This window comes from Octopus sinensis, linkage group LG13 (genome assembly GCF_006345805.1).
Source record: "Octopus sinensis linkage group LG13, ASM634580v1, whole genome shotgun sequence".
Taxonomy (NCBI): domain Eukaryota; kingdom Metazoa; phylum Mollusca; class Cephalopoda; order Octopoda; family Octopodidae; genus Octopus; species Octopus sinensis.
In genome coordinates, this window is record NC_043009.1 from 60814073 (window position 1) to 60837176 (window position 23104).

A 23104-nucleotide genomic window follows, 5' to 3' on the forward strand; every position below is an offset into this window, starting at 1 on the left:
CAGCCAACTGGCTTCCATGCCAGTGGCACATAAAAGGGCACCATTCAAGCATGATCGTTACCAACGTCGCCTTACTGGCACCTGTGCTGGTGGCATGTGTAAAAAGATTCGAGCGAGGTCGTTGCCAGTACCACCTGACTGGCCCCCGTGCTGGTGGCACATAAAAAGCACCCACTACACTCTCGCAGTGGTTGGCATTAGGAAAGATATCCAGATGTAGAAACTCTGCCAAATCAAGATTGGAGCCTGGTGCTGCCATCTGGTTTGCCAGCCCTCAGTCAAAATTGTCCAACCCATGCTAGCATGGAAAGCGGACGTTAAACGATGATGATGATCATCCTGATCATGCTACCATCACACAAGCAGTATCCTTCATTTCCAACGTTTTGTGAAAACATGTCAGGAAACGGAAAAACATTTTACTTGAAAACAGGTGGCTGTTGGCAACAGGAAAGGCACCCAGTCGTAGAACACCTGCCGAAACAAATTCCATACAATGCATAGGAAAGTGGATAATAATACCAAATGGTGATTAACAAATATATTCCTTTTTATCATTATTGAGCACAGAAACGCAAGTAATTACACAATAATCAATAATCAAGAGCAACAGGGTTTTCATTGTTTTCATTGGCTTTTATTTCAGCTGGAAATGTCTACAAAATGTTAGTACAAGCAATTGACAGGCTTAAAGGAACATCAGTACAAGCGATAGATGTACAATGATAATAGAAAAAGGAAGAAAGGTTTAAAAGAGATCAATAAATAAATAAATAAATAAATATATTAATAACAAAATGACAACAACAAATCTCTGATGTAAACCGCAACATATATATATATATATATACATACACGCATATATATATATATATGTATGTATGTAAAACACCCACACATGTATGAGCCAACAATGGAGATGACATAGTTGTTCAGTCTGGTAGAAATAGCAGGCAAATCTCCCTCAAATCCCGCTTTACTTTAAAAACAAATAAAATAAAAAAGTGGTGGGGGGGGGGCATATGCAATTCTGTCAGGACTGGAATGTCTTTAACCCTTAAACAGCAGAAAAGGGTTGCATGAATGTCTGCCAAAATGGGCAAAAAAAAAAACAAAAATCATTTTCTTAAGGGTAATTTTAATACTTATTCCGTACTTTAAAATAAGCACAAAAACCAATAACTGCTGGTCTCCCACACAATAAAATTTACGGTCCCGTTATTGAAAACTGCCATAAACTGTTTGAAACATGATGTCTGCTGTTCTCTACTGAAACATTAACTGCTATTTAAAAGGTAATCATATATCTGCTTATTTAGTACTGGCCTTGTGATGAAACACCAACAGATATACACACATACGTATGGCTTCTTTTCTTTGTCTATCATTGCCAAGAACATTTTCAATGATGTCGTCTAAGAGTAACAGCAGATAAGCACATGCAAGCCAATTTGGAATCCACACACACACACACACAGACATGTGGCTACAAGTTTAGGACAGGGAGGGGGGGGGCTAGCTTCCAGCCATTTGCTTATTGGGGTTGTTGTACTTACATTAAAGCCACCTGCCTCAATACAACACCTCGTCTTGCAAGATACTTGGCAACCTCACTAGTGCTGGTGCTATGAGAAAAGCAAACCCAGTACACGTAAAGTGGTTGGCTTCAGGAAGGGTGTCCAACCACTGAAATCATGCCAAAACAAACACTGGAGCTCAGTGCTGTCCTCTGGCTTGTGTCAACTCCTCTCAAACCATCCAACCCATGACAGCATTGAGAACACACACACACACACATCATTATTGCTCATGCTCAATAATATTACTAAATTATACATACATACATACATACATATATATACGTGTATATATATATATATACATGCACACACACACATACATACATGCACACATCATTATTGCTCATGCTTAATAATATTACTAAATTATACATACATACATATATATACGTGTATATATATATATACATGCACACACACAGACACACACATATGTATATAAGTACATATAACAAATAAATGTAAACAGAAATAACAAAGGAGTAACTGATTTAGTAAAAGGGTGTGTGTTTAGACAGAGACACACACACACACATCTATTAATAGACTGAAAGCAGAACTGAAATAGCATTGCTGACCAGAGGGTCTGAGATCAAATGAGAGAGTAAAAGTGGTGAAATATTAGTAATGTGTTTGTATAGTAAAGTTTGTAGGGTAAATAGTGCTTTTCTTATTCGATCCACGACCGACCATTCCGAAACCTAACTCAATCAAAATGCACATCTCGTAAAAACACATCTAAAACAATGAGCTGCTTTTGTTTTCTGTCTGAGACAATGAAGAACTATTCAATGTCAAGTCATTGGAAAGAAGAATGGCACTGGTCTCCGTCTCAGTTCTCATGTTGCATAGTCTGGCTCAATGACCGAGTATACCTAGCTATAAATAGAAAACTATAAGGACATTTTGGCAGTGAGCAGACAAGGTGTTTTGTTAGCTAGCAGCACTGGATTCAAATTCATTTTTATTCCTTCTCTGTTGGACCCTGAATGTGCAAACTACTTCAGTTTCAGCATCATCATCATCGTCATCGTTTAACGTCTGCTTTCCATGCTAGCATGGGTTGGACGATTTTGACTGAGGACTGGTGAACCAGATGGCTGCACCAGACTCCAATCTTGATCTGGCAGAGTTTCTACAGCTGGATGCCCTTCCTAACGCCAACCACTGCGAGAGTGTAGTGGGTGCTTTTTACCTGCCACCGGCACGGAGGCCAGTCAGGCGGCACTGGCAATGACCTTGCTCAAATCTTTTTACAGGTGCCAGTAAGGCGACGTTTGTAACGATCATGCTCAAATGGTGCCCTTTTACGTGCCACCAGCACGGAAGCCAGTTGGCTGCTCTGGCAACGATCATGCTGGGATGGTGCTCTAATAACGAGTAAAGAATTCTTTTGGTGAGGACCTCAACTCGTTCAATGGACAGATTACCACCATGAAAATGTTAACTCGTGATTTAGAAGTTATTCACTTCATAACAAATGTGATGTGAACCTGGGTAAATACAACACTCCTTTTGCACATGACTGGAATTCCTTTGATTAAATGTTTGCTAAGTCGACCCCAACCAGGGGCTAAAAACAAAAACAATAACCTAAGCTGAAGAGGGTGGAAGCACATGGCCTAGTGGTTAGAGCAGCAGACTTGCGGTCGAGGGATCGCGGGTTCACATCTCAGACCTGGTGATGTGTGTGTTTGTGAGCAAAACACCTAAGCTCCACGCGGCTCCAGCAGAAGGTAATGGTGAAACGTCTGCTGACTCTTTCGCCACAAATTTCTCTCACTCTTTCCTCCCGCATCTTGCAGCTCACCTGCGACGGACCGGCATACCGCCCAGGTGGGGAACCTATATGCCAAGGAAACCGGGAAACTGGCCCTATGAGCCAGACGTGGCTCAAGAAAGAACAAACAACAAGCTGAGGAGGAGGTGATATCAAATATGGTGTAACAGAATTAAGAAGGAAGCAGACAGAAAATAATTATATAAAACAATAACAGAACAAGAACAAACGGCGGTGCACCAGCATGGCCGCAGCTCTGAGCTGAAACTAAAGGAAAAACAAGGCTTTAATTCACACACACACCTCTATCTATATTTGTATAAATGTGGTTTCCAGCATTAGGTTGCAGTCATGCGGGTTATCATTTTTAAGGATTTTAGTCAACTAAATCCACCACAGTACTTTTGGTACTTATTTCAGAGATCTGCTAAGATGCAAAATTATGTGACTGTTGGTATTAAGAGAGACTGATAACTTCGTTAGACATGATTACTGCAGGGTATTTCTGTTTGAATGCACCAGTTTATTGTTCACCAGACTGATATGCATAAACATACACACACACACACACACACACGACAAGCCTCTAAGAAGTTTCTTTCTCTTAAATTCCATTCACAAGGCAGCGGTGTACTTGAAACTATATTAGAAGATACTTGCCCAAAATGCCATGCACTTAGAATTGAACCCCAAAATCAAATTGCAAAGCAGACGTCCTAACCACACAGCCATGCCTGTGCTTCATATATATATATATATATATATATATATCTTTTACTTGTTTCAGTCATTTGACTGTGGCCATGCTGGAGCACCGCCTTTAGTCGAGCAAATCGACCCCAGGACTTATTCTTTGTAAGCCCAGTACTTATTCTATCGGTCTCTTTTGCCGAACCGTTAGGTTACGGGGACCTAAACACACCAGCATTGGTTGTCAAGCAATGTTGGGAGGACAAACACAGACACACAAACATATACACACACATACATACAACGGGGTTTCTATGTGTGTGTGTGTGTGTGTATATATATATATATATATATATATATATATATACACATACATATATACACACACACATAATTTGATGTAGGGAGTGGATGAAGTACCCATGGCAATAACAATTACAAATGTCAAAAAGTAGGAGGAAAAAAACTGTGATTAAAAACAATAAATAATTCAGACAAAAACAAAAAAAAGAATGATTTTTTAATCAGTTTCTACTCCACCCACCTCCGTTAGATCTCTTACAATAATACTTTTAGTACAGCAAGATTTTACAAGCATGTACTAACGAATCTATTCTCATGACAGATTAATATTTTCAGAGAGACAGAGGGCAAGAGAATAGTTTATACATTAAAACTAAAAGAGCAATGGGTGGAAATGAGGAACACTATATATAGAAAAATGGTGTGTGTGTGTGTGTGTGTGTGTGTGTGTGTGTGTGGAAGGGTCAGTTCATCAAAGGACAAAGAAAAGTAAACATATTTTTTTGTAGCATGTTATGGCATTGTGTCAGCTGAATTTAAAGCAGAAAGCTACAGTAGAAAAAGTGCAGTGATTTTTTTTTTAACCTTTATGAAATGACTTGAGATCTACCAAGCCTCACCATATTTCCCCCCACCATAAAAAGTAAGATAGGGTTTCGCTGGAATGGCAGAACATTTGCTTCCCAACCATATGGTTCCATGTTCAGTCCTACTGCATGGCACTTTGGGCAAGCGTCTTGAGTCTCAGGTTAACCAAAGCCTTGTGAGCGGAGTTGGTAGGTGGAAACTGAAAGAAGCCCATCATATATATATATAGATAGATCGATAGACAGATAAAGATGGAGACAAGCACCAACGTCCCATGTAGCTTGATAATTGCTAAGATTTCTCTCAGCATGAAACCAATGGTGGCCTTGTTAACCCACAAATAAAGTACATGTATGTGTGTGTGTGTATGTGTGTTTGCCCCCCCCCACCACCACCACTTGACAATTGGTGTTGGGGTGTTTACATCCATCATAACTTAGCAGTTCAGCAAAAGAGACCAATAGAATAAGTACATGGCTTACAAAAATAAGCACAGGGGGGGAGGTCGATTCATTCAATATGCTCCTAGAATGACAACTTAGTACTAAGACCATCATAAAGTAACTGGCTATCATGATGAAGACGATGTGCAATTTGATAAACTGTCATCAACTTTTATTTTGTCATCTAAATTAGTTCGATCAGAAGAATACATTAACGCCTGAATTGGTGGAGAAAGGCAATATTGCTGATACCACATGTTGTAATAGCCCTGTTTTTCACCACATGGTATAATAACAACCCTGCCACTCACCACATGGTACAATAGCCATCTTTTACAACATGGTTCAACAATAGCCCAGCTATTCACTACATGGTACAACAACCCTGCCACTTATTGCATGGTATGACTACAGCCACGCAACACAGCGCATTGTTAATATTTACAAATTATATTACATCTTTTCTCTTCTTAGACTTGTTTTGATAAACCTGGATGCAGGTTCTAATCACTCAGCCATACTGGGACTCAAACACACTCAACAACAACAATGCACTGAGGAGATACGATAAAGGATGGATAACATCTTGCAGCGGTTGAAATGCAAGTAAACAACAACAATTGTCAACAGGGAGAGGAAGGGGAGATCCCTAAAACATTTACAGATATTTCAGTCGTCATTAGACTGTGGCCATGCTGGGGCACCACCTTGAAGAAAATGTAGTCGAATGAATTGATTCCAGTATTTATTTTTGTGTGTATATATATATATATACAGCCTGCTACTTATACTGTCAGTCTCTTTTGCCAAACTGTTAAGTTGTGGAGATAAGCAGTGAAGGACAAGCACAGACACACTCACACAGATATATATATATATATATATATATATATATATATATAGAGAGAGAGAGAGAGAGAGAGAGAGAGAGACAGACAGACAGACAGATAGATAGATAGATAAACAGATTGATCGATAGACAAATTAATAGACAGATAGATATTTCAGTTTCCATCAACCAAATCCACTCACAAGGCTTTGGTCGGCCCAAGGATACAGTAGAAGACACTTGCTGAACCCAGAACTTTGTTGCTGGGAAGTAAGCTTCTTACCACCCAGCTAATATACTTATATGGAAAGAGTTTCTGGTTTCCCTGCCTGGATATAAACAATGGAATTGGAGATCTGTTTTGACTAAGAATTCAAACCAGGTCACTGATTCTTTATGATGAGACCAGCTGCCTTATAAGTGCTTCCACATTACATGATATTTATATTAATAATTACCGACTTTAGCTCAAGGCAACAAATTTGTAAGGAAATTTGTAACTTATTGAGAGAAAGGGAGGGGAATGACAAGGTCAACAACGTAAAGGAATACTGGTGAATGCTGTGAGGAATTTAATACAGCATTACCAATTCTGCTACACCACTGGTCTAAAATAATAAATGAAATTGTAGAAAGGATGTGTGTGGAAGGGGATTGTTTATACACTGGCTCCTTTTCTTTCTTTTAGTTCAGTTATTTGATATTCTTCAGAAATCCGTGAATTAGTTCTCTCATTTAAGTACTGATCTCCCACACAATCTCTTTTCTTTGCTCTTTCTCTTTACAAGGCTTTTCAACCAAAAATAATAAATAAACTGATAAATAATAATGACAACTGAAGGACACATTATGTAATTTCAGATTTTCAAATAAATAAGGACACACAGACACACACACACAGATGCATGCATAGACACGCATAGATACATAGGCCACAATTGAGTTTGGAATACATAAAACACAAATGGCCACAATGGATTTCAGAAAATTAAAAAAATATAATATATTAAGGAATGTTCAAAGAAATCAAAAGACAATAATAACAACAATAATAATAATAATGGTTTCAAACTTTGGTACAAGGCCAGCAAGTTTGAGGGAAGTAGGTAACTCAATCACATTGACCCCAGTGGGAAACTGGTACTTGCTTTATCGACCCCAAAAGGATGAAAGACAAAGTCAATCTCAGCAGAATTTGAACTCCAGAATGTAAAGACAGATGAAATGCCACTAAGCATTTTGCTGGTGGTGCTTAACAATTCTACCAGCCCAATGCCTTAATAATAATAATAAATAATCCTTTCTAATATAGGCACAGACCCTACAAATCTGGAGAGAGGAGTCTAGTCAATTACAATAACCCCGGTGGTCAACTGGTACTTCTTTCTTGATTGAACCCCCAAAAGAATGACAGGCAAAGCTGAACTAGGCAGAATTTGAACTCAGGACATAAAAAAGAGCCAGGAATTTCTGCAAAGCATTTTTTTCTGACACACTAACATTTCTTATTTCTTTATTGCCCATAAGGGGCTAAACATAGAGGGGACAAACAAGGACAGACAAAGGGATTTAGACGATTAGATCGACACCCCCAGCCCCCACCCCAGTGTGTAACTGTCACTTAATTTATCGACCCCGAAAAGATGAAAGGCAAAGTCGACCTCGGCGGAATTTGAACTCAGAACGTAACGGCAGACGAAATACCACTAAGCATTTTGCCCAGCAGGCTAACGTTTCTGCCAGATCACTTGCCTCATAATAATTGCTTCAAATTTTGACACAAGGCCTACAATTTGGGGGAATTGGGAGGAAGGGTGGGGTCAGCAGATCACATCACCCACCACCACCACCACACACACTATTTGACTGGTACTGGATTTCATTGATGTTGAAAGATCAGCAAAGCTAACCCCAGTAGAATTTGATCTCAGAGTGTAAGGAACTAGACCAAATACCACACAGTATATTTTCTGACACATTAATGCTTCTGCCAATTCAACCACCTTAATAATAACAACAACTATCCTTTCTACTGTAAAAACAAGGCCTGACATTTGGTGGGGGAGGCCAGCCTAATTGATTACACCCCCCCCCCACCCCCAGTACTTATTTTATTGACATTGGGAAGAAAAAAAAATGAAAAGCAAGGTTGACCTCGGCAGAATTTGAACTGAGAACAGAGAGACAAACGAAGGACCACTAAGTATTTTGTTTGGTGTGCTACTGATTCTGCCAGCTCACCACCTTCAATAATTCTTTCTACTATAGGCGCAAGGTCTGAAATTTTTTAAGGGCTGGAGCTAGTTGATTATATCAACCCTGAAAGGATGAAAGGCAAAGTCGACCTCAGCAGAATCTGAACTCAGAACGTGAAAAAAAAAAAATGAAACATCACCAAGCATTTTGCCCAGCAATGCTACCAAGTCTGCCACCTCACTGCTTTTACCTCTTTAGTGTCAAAATAATACTTACTAATTCATATTGTTTCCAATTAACGAAGCATTATTTTGTTGCTTCAATATTTTGATGATGTGATCCTTTATTTTTAGAATGACATTATAAGGTTGATGAGAGAGACCGGATCTAACCAGTTTGAACATGAAACATGTAGAATTATTCGGCCAGATTTCGCCAGTTTAAATGCTACATGGTTAATTAACCCTTTTAGCATTCAGATTATTCTGTCAAACGCAATGCTAATTCATTCATATTGTTTTGAATTAATCTTGCATAATCTTGTAGCTTTCAGGTTTTGATGAGGTAACTTAATTCTTAGAATGACATTGTAGGGTTGATGTGAGAGGCCAGATCCGATTGGCTTGAGCATAAAACAGGTAGAATATTTTGGCCAGATATGGCCAGTTTAAATGTTAAAGGCTTAATAATAATAATAATAATAATAATAATGGTTTTGGATTTTGCCACAAGGACAGCAATTTTGAGGGGGAGGGAATGTGTTGATTACATTGACCCAGTGTTCAACTGCTCCTTATTTTATCAACCCCAAAAGGATGAAAGGTAAAGTCAACCTCGGCGGAATTTGAACTCAGAACATCAAGATGAACAAAATGCCGCTAAACATTAAGCATTTCGCCCGGTGTGCTAACGATTCTGTCAGCTCGCCACCTTAATAATAATAATAACGAATATATTATTTGGAAAATTGAAAATAAACTAGCAAACTAATGGTGGTAATAAAAGATTTGAATACTGGTAACTTTTAGTTAGCTCAAAAGACATTCATTCATTCATTTATCGATCCAGCAACAGCAGCCCTGGGGCAGATGTAATCGACTTAACTACTTCTGGACATGAGTATAAAAAACAGCTTCCATCTGCCAAGTCATGTGGAGCAGGTGTGGAAGAGTAAACTCATCAAACCAGTATGATCTCAAGCTGAAATGCACATCAGAAAGGAGGTTGGTGGAGAGAACATGCTGAGATCTTCATCCTGCAGTGGACCAAACAGAAGCAATTCAATCCAGATTCTACTTTTAGCCTGTAATGATTGTTTTGGCTTGAATTTGAGCTACACACGCACAATTGTTTATTAATTGAATAGGTGCCATGTTGTTACTGCAAATGGCCCTTGGAATGTTCTGAGTTGATTTTGTCTTTTTTAATTATGTAAACAGAAATAAATGAGGTTACAAGATAAAGATTCCGGAGATATAGAAGAGATATCAGTGAGAGTAACTCATGTATCAAGAAGTTATCCATCATGAAAAATGTGTTGATTACCATTGATTGAAACCCAGCAGAAGGTCCAGGCCATGCTGCAGGGTTGCCACTTGTGTACCTGAATGACACTGAGAGCTGTGCCAGCAGAACACAAGCTCTTGGGTGGGGCTACCCATGCAGGGTAGTTCAAAGGATAGAGGCCAGACTAATATGGACTACCTCATTCCAGGGTAAAAATGGGTTTGCAAAGGGCCAACATCCAATTAAAAAAAATTTTTTTAATTAAAAAGTTATAAACATATTCAATGACAATTCAAAACAACAGAACCTGCGAGAGGGAAAAAGACACCCCAGAATCAAGAAAAAGGAATGAAAAGTCATTGACAACCCACCTATGCCCCCCACAAGGAGCAAAGGGCTTAAAAAAGGTATGGATTCAAACAAGTGGCAAATTGCAAAAAATTATCCAGAAGACATCAAATGAAAATGAGAAATGCAAAGATATGAACAGGTGCAATAGAAATTTAACAGATGATTAATATTCTGAACAACAACATCAAAAAAATGATCTTCTTGAAAGCAGTTGCTCAAAAATCTGCAATTTGAATATCTTATTATCCTTTATTTGTTTTTGTCATTAGATTGTGGCCATGCTGGGGCACCACTATGGAGAATTTTAATCAAACATATCAACCCCAGTAGTTATTTTTTTTAAGCCTGGTACTTATTTTATCAGTCTCTTTTTTTTTCTTTTTTGCCAAACTGCTAAGTTACAGGGACATAAACACAGACAAAAAAAACACAGATATATGTATATAAGATGGGTTTCTTTCTGTTTCCATTTACCAAATCCACTCACAAGGCTTTGGTCAGGCCAAAGCTAGAATAGAAGAAACTTGCCCAAGGTACCATGCAGTAGGACTGAACCCGAAAGCATGTGGTTGAGAAGCAAACTTCTTACCACACAGCCACACCTATCAATATACGATGTTTTACTTGGATCATTTTTTTCCTTTTTTCTGGATAAATTTTTTAACTAAATTATTTGAAAATAACTTCTAGTTTACAACAATACTTTTTCTTCTACATTAATACCAAAGTTCATTTATATATCCTTTTATATTCTATATACACAATTTTACATACATTTCTTTGTTTTGATTTGTTCAGTAAAATATAGGAAAGAAAAAAAAAAAAAGATTTTTTCATGTACGGAAGGATTTTATCCTAACAATATTTTCATGGTTTTGTTTCCTTTTCTGACACTCCATTCCAGTAATCATTATTCATCACAAAATAATGAGCTGGCACAATTCTTAGCATGTCAGACAAAATACTTAGCAGCATTGCTTCCAACATTTTATGTTCTAAGTTCAAATTCTGCTGGAGTCAAATTTCTCTTCTGTTCTTTCAGGATCAATGAAATAAGTTTAGTTGAACGGTGAGGTCAATATAATTAACTTAGCCCTTAATCCCCAAGCTAAAATTGCTTGATCTGTGCCAAAATTTGAAACAGCTATTCCACACATCTTTAACACTGATAGAAAGAGAAAGTTTATATTCTCTAACTCCAGTTTCAATACCTCGTTCAAGCACCTGATTTAATAATCAGGTGGCATTCTGATTTTGATGCTGGCAATCTGGTGACGAATCGGTTGATGTTAAATTAACCAATAATGAACTAACAGGTAAGAAAATAACCTCATGCCTTACACACACACACACACACACACACACAGATATATGCATGTCTGTCTTCACGAAATGTGCATGTTTAAGGTATGTGTGCATGTGTACATACACACACATCGAGATCAAATTTAAGATTTGGATGTATGTGTATATATATGCATATGTATGTGTGTGTGTATGTATACACACATATATTAAATATATATATATTGTATAATTTACTTTTCCGTTAAGGTAAGATCAACAAAAAAAGTACTCCATCTGGTGAGAGATATATATATATTGTTTAATGTACAGAGTATATAGTTATGAGCTACCTACTAAGAGCAGGTCACAACTATATACTGTGTACATTAAATTTTATACATATATATATATATATATATAGAATGGTTGTATACTGTCAATCTAACGTGAACGTGACAGTAGGGGATTACACCTCCGCTGTTTAGCCCTAGGAAGTGGTGTAATCCTCTACTGTCACGTTCACGTTAGATTGACAGTATACAACCATTCTATTGCCCCACCACCGTACATATCTCTATGAGATATTTAGAAATTTAATATTTCTGATATATATATATATACATATATATATATATATATATATATATATATATATAAATACTTTTTGCGAAACAACCTGCAAAAACTTTGGACATGTGTTTGGGGTGTGACAAAAAAGGAAAAAAAAACATCATTATAATTGATGTGTGAGGTTTTGCATGTGTTTCTGTGTGTGTGTGTGTGTGTGTGCATGGAGGAAGTTCATGTAGCTGTGTATGTCTACACAAACTGAGACCAACACAACATTCGATTATTTTCAACGACTGTGGTTGTATTGTCTATGCACGTGTATGTTTGCAATGTGTGGGTGTAAGTATGCATAAATGTACACCTATACAGTTGTGCATTTATACCTGTATGTTTGATTAAGTGAGTGTGTGTATGCATAAATGTACACCTATACATTTGTACCTGTATGTTTGATTAAGTGAGTGTGTGTATATACATATATCTATATGTATGTGTATGAAAGTGTGTATCTATGTGTTTATATTTATATGTTTGGGTGTGCGTGTGTTGCGTGTTGTTTTTTTAGGGTTTTTTTTTCTAAAGAGATACAATAAATAAGCAAAGAGACAAAATTGAAAATTGATCCGAAGTTATTAATAGGAAAGTGAAACTGTCAATCAATAAATAAGGTCCGGGTTATATAAATATTTGCAGATGATGGGAGGTAACTCTGCTGCCGTCGAGTATTGGTCACCTACCTTCTCTGACGCACACACACACATACATACATACATACTCATACACACACATACTGGTTTCTATTAAAAACACGTCTGAAAGCTACAATATGTTGATTTTAAACATTTTTCAATCCTTGTAGAGAAGACTTTGCAATTCAAAAAAAAAAAAAAACAATTTCAAAAAAAAAAAAAAAGGACAGCAGTCATGCTCCACCATTACTGATATCCAAAGACACACAGACAGAGAGCCAATAAGTAACAGACTGCCACGTGTGGTCCTCATGAAACCAGATCGTCTAACATAATATACTTTATGAGGGGAGACGGTAGTTTGCGCTGTGCTGCCAAATAATTTAGCTTAGCTTGCAGGTCTTCACCAAACATGTGTCGAATTGCAAGACGTGTAGAATGAGCCAAAGAACACGGGGAATGGATGTAATCGAGAACCCATTTCTCTAAGTCCGGCTGAGCTTGTAAAGCAGCAGGAAGGTTTTGTTTCCTAAGCCAGATATCTTTCACTGGACACCCAGCACGAATGAGCAGTTTTATAATAGTCTCGTCACCCAATTCAAACGCGTATTGAATAGGCGTCATTGGTTTTAATAGACAGTATTTATTGCAAGGAATGTTCAATTGACTGTTGGCCCTGAGCAGAAGTCGAATTAAATAGAGGTTTTTAAGCCCAACAGCTAAGTAAAGCGGTGTTTGTCCCATTTTACCTTCAGTACGTATCCTAACGCCACTCTCGAGAAGAAGTTCCAAGATTTTCAACGACTGAGATAGAATCGGTAACAAAACAAGTGGAACTTTCTTTTGTTTGTTTCTGTAATTGATGTCTGCCCCAAACTGAATGAGAATATTAACAAGATCGTAGTTATTGTCGTTCACAGCAATCCACAACGGTGTCTCGTCTAAATTGTTCTTTATATTTAAATTGGCTTTTGCTGCTAGCAGATGAATTACAGCTTTTATATCACCCTTTGCTGTTGCAATGTGCAGCGGTGTTGATCCGTCGACGTTGCAGATGTCTGGAGATGCACCCGCATCCAGCAACAGCTTCAGACTTGAGTAGTTTACTGTTTTATTAGAGACAACTAACAAGAGGGGAGTGAGTCCGTTGGTATACACAGCATTCACATCAGCACCACCATTCACTAATAAACATATCAAAGCAGGGTCTTCTTTAACAACGGCCAGGTAAAGAGGTGACAGGTTGATGTTTGGACATATATTGCAATCACAGCCAATGTCAACGAGAAACTTGAGAGTTTTATAGAATTGTAGCTTCAATCCGGTCTGATAGCAGAGTAAAGCCCTTAGTAAAGGAGTTAATCCCTGCTTATTGACGGCATCCTTCACTGCATCATCATAATCTAACAAAACTTTGGTGCACATATGATGTGCATACATGGCAGCCAGATGCAGTGCCGAATCACCATTTTTGTCAGGCAAACTCACTTCAGCACCATAACGAATTAGTAGATGAAGGCCTTCAACAACTCCATTTTTCACCATAATATGGATTCCAGCCTGACTAAGGTGCCATGACTGAACAAATGGCTCGTTAAAGCGATGATTTACCACGGTTGGAGTAGATTGTAAAATCTTTTCTACAGCACTCAGATCATTGTTGATCAATGCTTGGTAGAAGTTGTAGACTACGGCAACAACTCCATTCAGAGGTAACATAGAGCTGTCATCGTTATCACAGGGCAGTGAGAGAGAATCACATAGAAAGAGAGGCGGTTCACTCAGCTTCGGAAACTGCTCCATGATTCCAGCTCACTCCAAAAGAACTCTGAAAGAGGAGAAAAGTAGGTTTTAAGCTAGAGACCTCCAAATCTTTGAAGAGGGTGTTATTGAAAAGAATTCAAATTTAAATTAAACAATCTAATTAATAAACAGTAGCTTTATCCAACCCTAATATTCAATATCATAAAAATGTACAGAGGTAAAAAATAATTCAAATGGATTAGGCATAGAGCTACCAACTGATGTGTTTTCAGTTCATATTCTACAGAAGGTCTTTCATGGTACCTCTTAAAAAGAAAAAAAACCCATCACTCTGCATTTCCTTACTTTACAGAGCTAGTAAAGTTAGTACTAGAGCTGCTGAAGGAAAATACAGTTACAGTAGACTAGCTTCCCAGCCAGGAAGATAATCATTTTACTGCTCTTGTAAATGCAGAGACTGCAGTCAATTAATTCATACTTAATATAATTAAAAGTAATTTATTCTATTGCACCCTAGAAATGATGAAACATATCTCAACAATATTTGAAACACCACATTAGATTGCATAAGCTACCGAGAGAGCCTAATTGGTCACTCAAACAATAACAGCCAAACTCCCTCATGTCATGCCCCCACTGTCTTAAAAAAAGAAAAGAGGAATTTTGAGATGCTCTGTGTTTCTTTCAATTACTTTAAATATAACAAAGAATTTCGTAAAATAACTTAGTTATCATTCAGCTAAACTCCCTCATGTCATGCCCCCACTGTCTTAAAAAAAGAAAAGAGGAATTTTAAAATGTGATCATGTGTATACAAATAGACCAAAAGGTCAAGTGTAAGAAATGCAATGACCATAGGTCAGGTGGATCAAGGCTGATTTTGAGTTAAACAACAATAACAAAGTATCTATCTAGTTGAGAACTGTAACAGCTATATGACACTTCCACCAAAAAATATAATACCTGAAGAATCGGTAGAGGAGAGACAGAATGAGGTGTGTGTGTGTGCATCTGTGTCATAAAACTATTCTTACAAAATTAACATAGAAAAAAACAGATCCTTGAGCAATACTAACCATATTCCTACTAGTTAAAGTGGCCAACTAGACCACCACATAAGACTGATATTTGACTTACAGTAGGGTGGAGACAGCTTTGAGAGTTAAGTGCATTGGTGATATCCTCATGCAGTAATATGATCTGGCTGTCCATTACCTATCCTATTCCCTCAGCCATCTACTCAAAAATCTTATCACATCATCATCATTATTTCATGTCTACTTTCCATGCTGGCATAGGTAGGATGGTCTGACACACAAGTGGTGAGCTGTAAAGCTGTGTCGGCTCAAATCATCTTTGGCATGATTTCTATGGCTATGCGCCCTTCCTATATATCATCATCATCATCATCATTTAACCCTTTCGTTACTGTGTTTATTTTGAGATGCTTTGTTTCTTTCAATTACTTTAAATATGACAGACCTCGTGCCGGTGGCACGTAAAAAGCACCATCCGTTCGTGTTCGTTGCCAGCCTCGCCTGGCCCTCGTGCCGGTGGCACATAAAAAGCACCATCCGTTCGTGGCCGTTTGCCAGCTCTGTCTGGCACCTGTGCGGGTGGCACGTAAAAAGCACCCACTACACTCACGGAGTGGTTGGCGTTAGGAAGGGCATCCAGCCGTAGAAACACTGCCAGGTTTGACTGGGCCTGATGAAGCCTTCTGGCTTCACAGACCCCAGTAGAACCGTCCAACCCATGCTAGCATGGAAAACGGACGCTAAACGATAATGATGATCATGATGATGACAAAGAATTTAGTAAAATAACTTAGTTATCATTAAGCTAGTGTTAGGAACATAAATTGTGACTAAGGTTTGGTGGAAGATTTTAATTCAAAATTTATGAAAAGTTATTTGTATTACAGAGCCAGAAGCTGATTCAGCTGGGTTGGTAACGAAAGGGTTAAGAATAGTTTCTCTATTATATATTTTAACTCTTTAGTTACCATATTTCTGTTGAGATGCTCTGTGTTTCTTTCAATTACATTAAATATAACAAAGAATTTAGTAAAATAACTTAGCTATCATTCAGCTAGTGTTAGGAACATAAATTGTGACTAAGGTTTGGTGGAAGATTTTAATTCAAAATTATGAAAAGTTATTTGTATTACAGAGCCAGAAGCTGTTTCAGCTGGGTTGGTATTGAAAGGGTTAAGAATAGTTTCTCTATTATATATTTTAACTCTTTAGTTACCATATTTCTGTTGAGATGCTCTGTGTTTCTTTCAATTACTTTAAATATAAAAAAGAATTTAGTAAAATAACTTAGTTATCATTCAGCTAGTGTTAGGAACATAAATTGTGACTAAGGTTTGGTGGAAGATTTTAATTCAAAACTTATGAAAACAAGACATTTGTACTACAGAGCCAGTTTCAGCCGGGTTGGTAACAAAAGAGTTAATGTCCATTTAATGTCCACATTCTCTGCAGGTATAGGTTGGATGGTTTGACAAGATCCGATGCATCCAAGGACTACATCATGCACTAATGTCTGCTTTGGCATGGTTTCTACACCTTGATGCCCTTCCTAACATCAACCACTTTACAGAGTGTAGTGGGCACTATTTTCATGGCACCAACACTAATGAGGTTGCCGTGTAACTTGCTAGACAGAAAAAAAACAGCACGAAAAGGTAAAGGAACAAGCTGCCACCCCTAAGAGGAAGGATTTGGCTAATTTAAAAGTGCTACGTAATTCAAAAATGGGCCACTATGATTATTTATTGGTGTTCTGAAATAACAAATGCGAAGGAGAATAATGCTATTTACAAGTCACACACACACACACACACACACACACACAAAAAAAAAGACTAGAACTCAGAAATGCTACCTGGGTTCAAGGTTTTGTGAAATGAAGTGAAACAACTTGGTAGGACGTTTAGAGTGAGACAGGGTGGCCAGAGCATGGACATAACATGTAAAAGTAGAGGTTGTGCAAGATATCGGAGGTTTAGCAGTAATAAATGTTGACAGAAGTTTAAAAGAGACACAAGGCAACAGGTTTTACAGGTCTTACAAACTAGTAGGGGTTTGTAAGAGGCTACACACTTTCTGATACACATATGGTAGAGGAAATTTTTATGGTCATAAGATTGTGGTTTCAATTCCCAGTCCAGGCGATGCACTGTGTTCTTGAGCAGAAGACTTCACTCCTCATTTTTGCCAGTCCATTCAGCTGGCAAAAATGAGGAATCCAGCAATGGACCGACATCCCATCCAGTGGATAAATATATATACACTATAGAAACTAGTCCTCATGTGTCCATAGGGCCCGAGAAGGATGCTTTATTTTTTATTTATGCATTTGTATCTAGCATGCAGAACAATGTCTCGAGATATTTTCCTACCGGTATTCGCAATGTTGAAGTTTAAGCCCCTCATTAGAATACTGCTCAACCACATTTTGGACTCTTTAACCTTTTAATCAGAACACTTTACTTCCATGAATTTGATACTGACCCTTTAAGCCACAGATCAATGCAAACCCGTGGTTCACAACCATTTTTTACCTACAGACTTTCTTCGTTACAGCTTTATTCTGGTGAACCCCAGTAGCCATTTGATGTTTATAAAAGCTAATTTTGCACATTCCCATTTTCAAAATTCCTATTTTGCTCATCGCACGTTAACCTACATAGGCTGAACTATGCAAAACATTAAAGAAATAAACCTAGCTGTTTCTTACAATTTTATTTATTTATGCGCCCTTTTCAAGCCTAGCCAGGCTCATGGGCCCAGTTTCCCGGTTTCTGTTACGTATGTGTTCTCCCCAGCCAGTCCATCATAGCATTACTCAAGAAACAGGAAGAGTGAGAGAAAGTTGGGGCAAAAGAGTACAACAGGGGTCACCACTAACCCCTGCTGGAACCTCTTGAAGCTTTAGGTGTTTTCGCTCAATAAACACACACTGGGAATCAAAACCTCGATCCTCCGACCGCGAGTCCACTGCCCTAACCACTGGGCCATTACATTTCTTACAATACGCACATTTAAACCAAAACATTATATGGACCAATAAGATACTATTGTGGACCCTAAATTTATTATTTTGTTAGCATGAACCCCCAAAAATCTTATATGAACCCCAAGTGAAAACCACTGATGTTAACTATAAACTGGACAAAATATTTCTGATAGAAATGGAAACTTCATAAGACACATCACCGAAGACTGAGTCTTTGAATTTCCTTATACCACATTCCTGGCATTCTTTTTAAGACGTTCCTTAACTGTAGTTTCTCTCACAAAACAGGAAAAAACATTCTTAGAGGAATCGACCAAGAGAAATGGAGTTTAGTTGTTGATATTTATAATTTGGTTCAGATAATGTTTATTTTAAATTTCATGCTGCTTTAAACTTCCTAATTATGGAAATTAATTGTTTCAAGGTAATTATTTCCCCAAATTTTTGAAACATATACCACTCCCGTTGCTGCTGCTAAATATTTCATAATAAACTAAAAAAAATTCAAGAACCATACCCTTTTAGATATTTTTCCCATAAGTTTTATTATCGTCCTAATAGTCTGAGGAGATAAGAGACTGTGTGTTTTGTGTTTTAATAAAATCTATTGTTTATCCTATTTCTATGTACTGCCATCTGTTTTCATGAGTGTGTGCGTATGTGTGTGTATGAACATTTAATGTGGCTTTAGGGTTAGGTTTTGACTACTATTTCAGTGTGGTGGTATCTCTCAGATACCCTAATTTATAATTTTATATATATATATATATATGTGTGTGTGTGTGTATGTATATATATATATATATATATATTATATATATATATATATATATATAGCCATTTCTCTGCAGACTGAAAAAATTATATATATATATACATACACAGACACACACATACATATAAACACAAATGTACATATTTTCACACATATATACATAGAAATACACATATGCTCATATTTACACACACATTATCACCAGTTTGTCTATCTCGATAATTGCCTTACATGCATTACACACACATATACAATTATACATACATGCACACACATTCCTAGTTAGTTCACATTACCTTGTGAACTAAAAGTAATAAAAGGAGTTTCATAAATATGCTAACCTACTGGTATCATCATCATCATCGTTTAACATCCGCTTTCCATGCTGGCATGGGTTGGAAGATTTGACTGGGGACTGGCAAGCCAGAAGGCTGCACCAGGCTCCAATCTGATTTGGCAAGGTTTCTACAGTTGGATGCCCTTCCTAACATCCAACTGTAGTGTAGTGGGTGCTTTCCTAACATCCAACTAAGTGTAGTGGGTGCTTTTTACATGCCACCAGCACAGGACCCAGTCAGGTGGTATTGGCATCAACCATGCTTGAATGGTGCTTTTTATGTGCCACTGAGACAGGAGCCAGTCAGGCGGCACTGGCAACGACCACACTTGAATGGTGCTTTTTATGTGCCTTTATTATAAAATTATTATTATTATAATTATTATTAATGATGATGATGATGATGGTGATTATTAATTTTATGTCTACTTTTCCATGCTGGTAAATGCTTTATGTAATGTTTTATGACCAGATGCCCTTCTTATTGGCAACCTTCGTAGGACACACAGAGACACAACATACCTATTCTAAAGCCAAATTGTATTTATTGCCAACATACTTTTAGACTGAATGTGCACACCTTGTTCTCTTCTATTTCTCTACGAGATGAAGAATTTGCTTTCTATCAAAAACCCCATCTGACATACCAAGTTGGGTCAGCAGTATAACATCCTCCTCTTTCATCCTCTGCAGCTTTTAATTTCAAGTTTCACCAGCTGCTGGTATTTAAGTACCCAAAAGTAGTCAGTCTATTGCAAGCTCACCACTCAAAAGAATTCATACACCCCACGCAAAACCCTCCCAGTATCCTTACAAGCATTGTGGAGAGGTATGAGCAATAGTGAAAGAAACCCACTCTAGGGAGCAGCAGTAACTCTGAATAAGCATGGTTTGTGAAAAAGCTCGCTGGCAACCATGTGGTTTCAGGTTCAGTCCCACTTTATAGAACCTTCTCCTACTATAGCCTCAGACCAACCAGTGACTTGAAGAGTGAAACTGATAAATGGAAACTGTATGGAACCCCATCAGTGTCATGTGTGTGTGTTTCTTTATGTTTGTGCTTGTAACTCACCCCTGCTTGACAACTGGTGTCAGCTTCTTTACATTCCCTCGACTTAGTGGTGTGGCAAAAGAGACTGAGAGAATAATAACCAAACTTAAAATAAGTCCTGGGATTCATTTGTTTGACTAAACCCTTCAAAATAGTGTCTCAATATGGTTGCAGTTGAATGAATGAAACAAAGATACAAAAAAAAAAAAAGAGAGAGAGATGTGAACCCCGTAAGCCACAATACAGTCAACCTGTCTAAAAGAGTAGTAAGCCTGAATAAAAACAGACACAGTGTAGAGAATATGCTTTAGTCTTGACAGACCACTGTAGTGTGGAAGCATAAAATGCTCATACTCATCATCATCATCATCGTTTACCGTCTGCTTTCCATGCTAGCATGGGTTGGACGATTTTGACTGAGGACTGGTGAACCAGATGGCTGCACCAGGCTCCAATCTACAGCTGGATGCCCTTCCTAATGCCAACCACTCCGAGAGTGTAGTGGGTGCTTTTTACGTGTCACAGGCATGGAGGCCAGTCAGGCGACGCTGGTAACGATCACACTCGAATGGTGCCCTTTTATGTGCCATTGGCATGGAAGCCAGTTAGCCGCTCTGTCAACAATCACGCTCATGTGGTGCTCTTTGCACCTCGCTGGTACGGATGCCAGTCATCAAATGAGATTTTGATTTCACTTGCACCAACAGGTCTTCGCAAGCAGAGTTTAGTGTCCAAGGAAGGAAAAGGTACGCATAAGCGGGCTGGTTACGCTCCTGGCATGGGCCACAGATTATTGTCTCATTTGGCTTGCCGGGTCTTCGCAAGGTCATTGGTGACAGGAAGAGCATCCAGCCATTAAAATCATACCAAAATCATACAGTTCTAAATAGATGAGAAACCTTAATTACATATACAGGACTAAACTTACCATGTTAGAGTCATGCATGGTAGTGGAGTTATCAAGTAGGAACATCCAGGTGGGAGAATCCTTAGACTGCCATCAAACAATTGCAATTAACTCTCTTCTTTTTAGAAGCAAAAAGGCAATTTAAAACAATCCAACACTAGCAGAAATTCCCACTTCATATCAGATACAGAATTTCAGACAAGTCACCATCAACAATGGCATGATGGAAAATAGATGTGAAGAGATTATAAAGATACTAGAGTAGAGGTGAGTAGATGTATGTTGTTTACAAGAAATAAGATGGAGGGGATCCGAATGCACATTCCAAACAGGTAAAGAATACAGGTACAAGTTCTTCAGGGAGGGTAACAGAATTTGGCAGAATAAGCATAGTGTTGCAAGTGAAAAGGATAAATTAACTGAAGTTGACAACAGGGACACAATAATTAAGTTGAAACTGATCATGAGCAACACATCAAAAACAAATATCTTAGTATATACACACCACAATTAGAATGACAGATAAGCAAAAGGACCATTTCTATCAAAGCCTTCTGTAAACTACCAAGGTAAAGATAGCAACTTCACGGTCATAACTAATGAGTTTATTGGATATACTAAGAGATACCATGCTCATTGCCATGACATACAACAAGGCTTGTGAATACAATATAAGGAGGGCTCAATACTTTTGGAGGTCTTTGATGCAAATGATGTAACATTTGCATCAAAGACGATTAAGAGATCAAACCAACAGAAACAAAGTAATGATATAAATATTCTAAAAACGATTTAATCTCTAAAAATAGGGTTAACAGTCAGAAAACGATTATAATCGATTAATGGAGTGGTTAGGACTCATGCAATGAAGTAATATAGGTTCCAGTCATTCACAGGGTTAACATGTACAGAAGCAGGAAGGCGCATGGCCTATTGATTAGGATATTTGGCTCAAGATCTTAAGGCCATGAGTTCAATTCCTAGTGGTGCGCTGCGTCTTTCAGCAAGATACTTTATTTCAATTTGCTCCAGGCCACCCAGCGAGCAAAAATGAATAGTACCTGCATTTCAAAGGGTCGACCGCGTCACATTCGGTGTCACGCTGAATTCTCCCCCAGATCTGCGTTAAGGGTACGCGTGTCTACGGAGTGCTCAGACACTTGGGCGTTAGTTTCACGAGCTGGCTGATCCGTTGATCGAACCAGCTGAGACACACGTCTTCATAACTGACGGAGTGCCGGCATTTTGTTTTGTTCTTTTTGTAGCAGTGGATAGGTGGTTAGTACATATAAAGGTTTAAATCTGCAATTACATATTCAACAATGACAATGAAGATATAGCTTCACCAAATAACTAATATTAATAACCCTGTAAGGTGATCAGTCATACACTCTTTTTCTTATTACATTCTACTGAATTATATCATTATATC

General features: G+C 38.0%; 1 protein-coding gene across 2 annotated transcripts in view; it reads right to left on the minus strand.

Moving 5' to 3' along the window:
- Window positions 1-23104, minus strand: part of LOC115218384 (NTF2-related export protein 2) — a 65164-nt gene that overhangs the window by 29491 nt on the left and 12569 nt on the right. Inside the window, exon 3 of one of the 2 annotated variants that reach the window (XM_029788164.2) lies at window positions 12632-14640. The exons of the other annotated variant lie outside the window; for it this stretch is intronic. Coding sequence (XP_029644024.1) covers window positions 13122-14615 — 1494 coding nt within the window. The 5' untranslated portion in view covers window positions 14616-14640 and the 3' untranslated portion in view covers window positions 12632-13121. Of the gene's footprint in view, window positions 1-12631; window positions 14641-23104 lie in introns of those variants that run through there. 2 annotated transcript variants of the gene reach the window in all.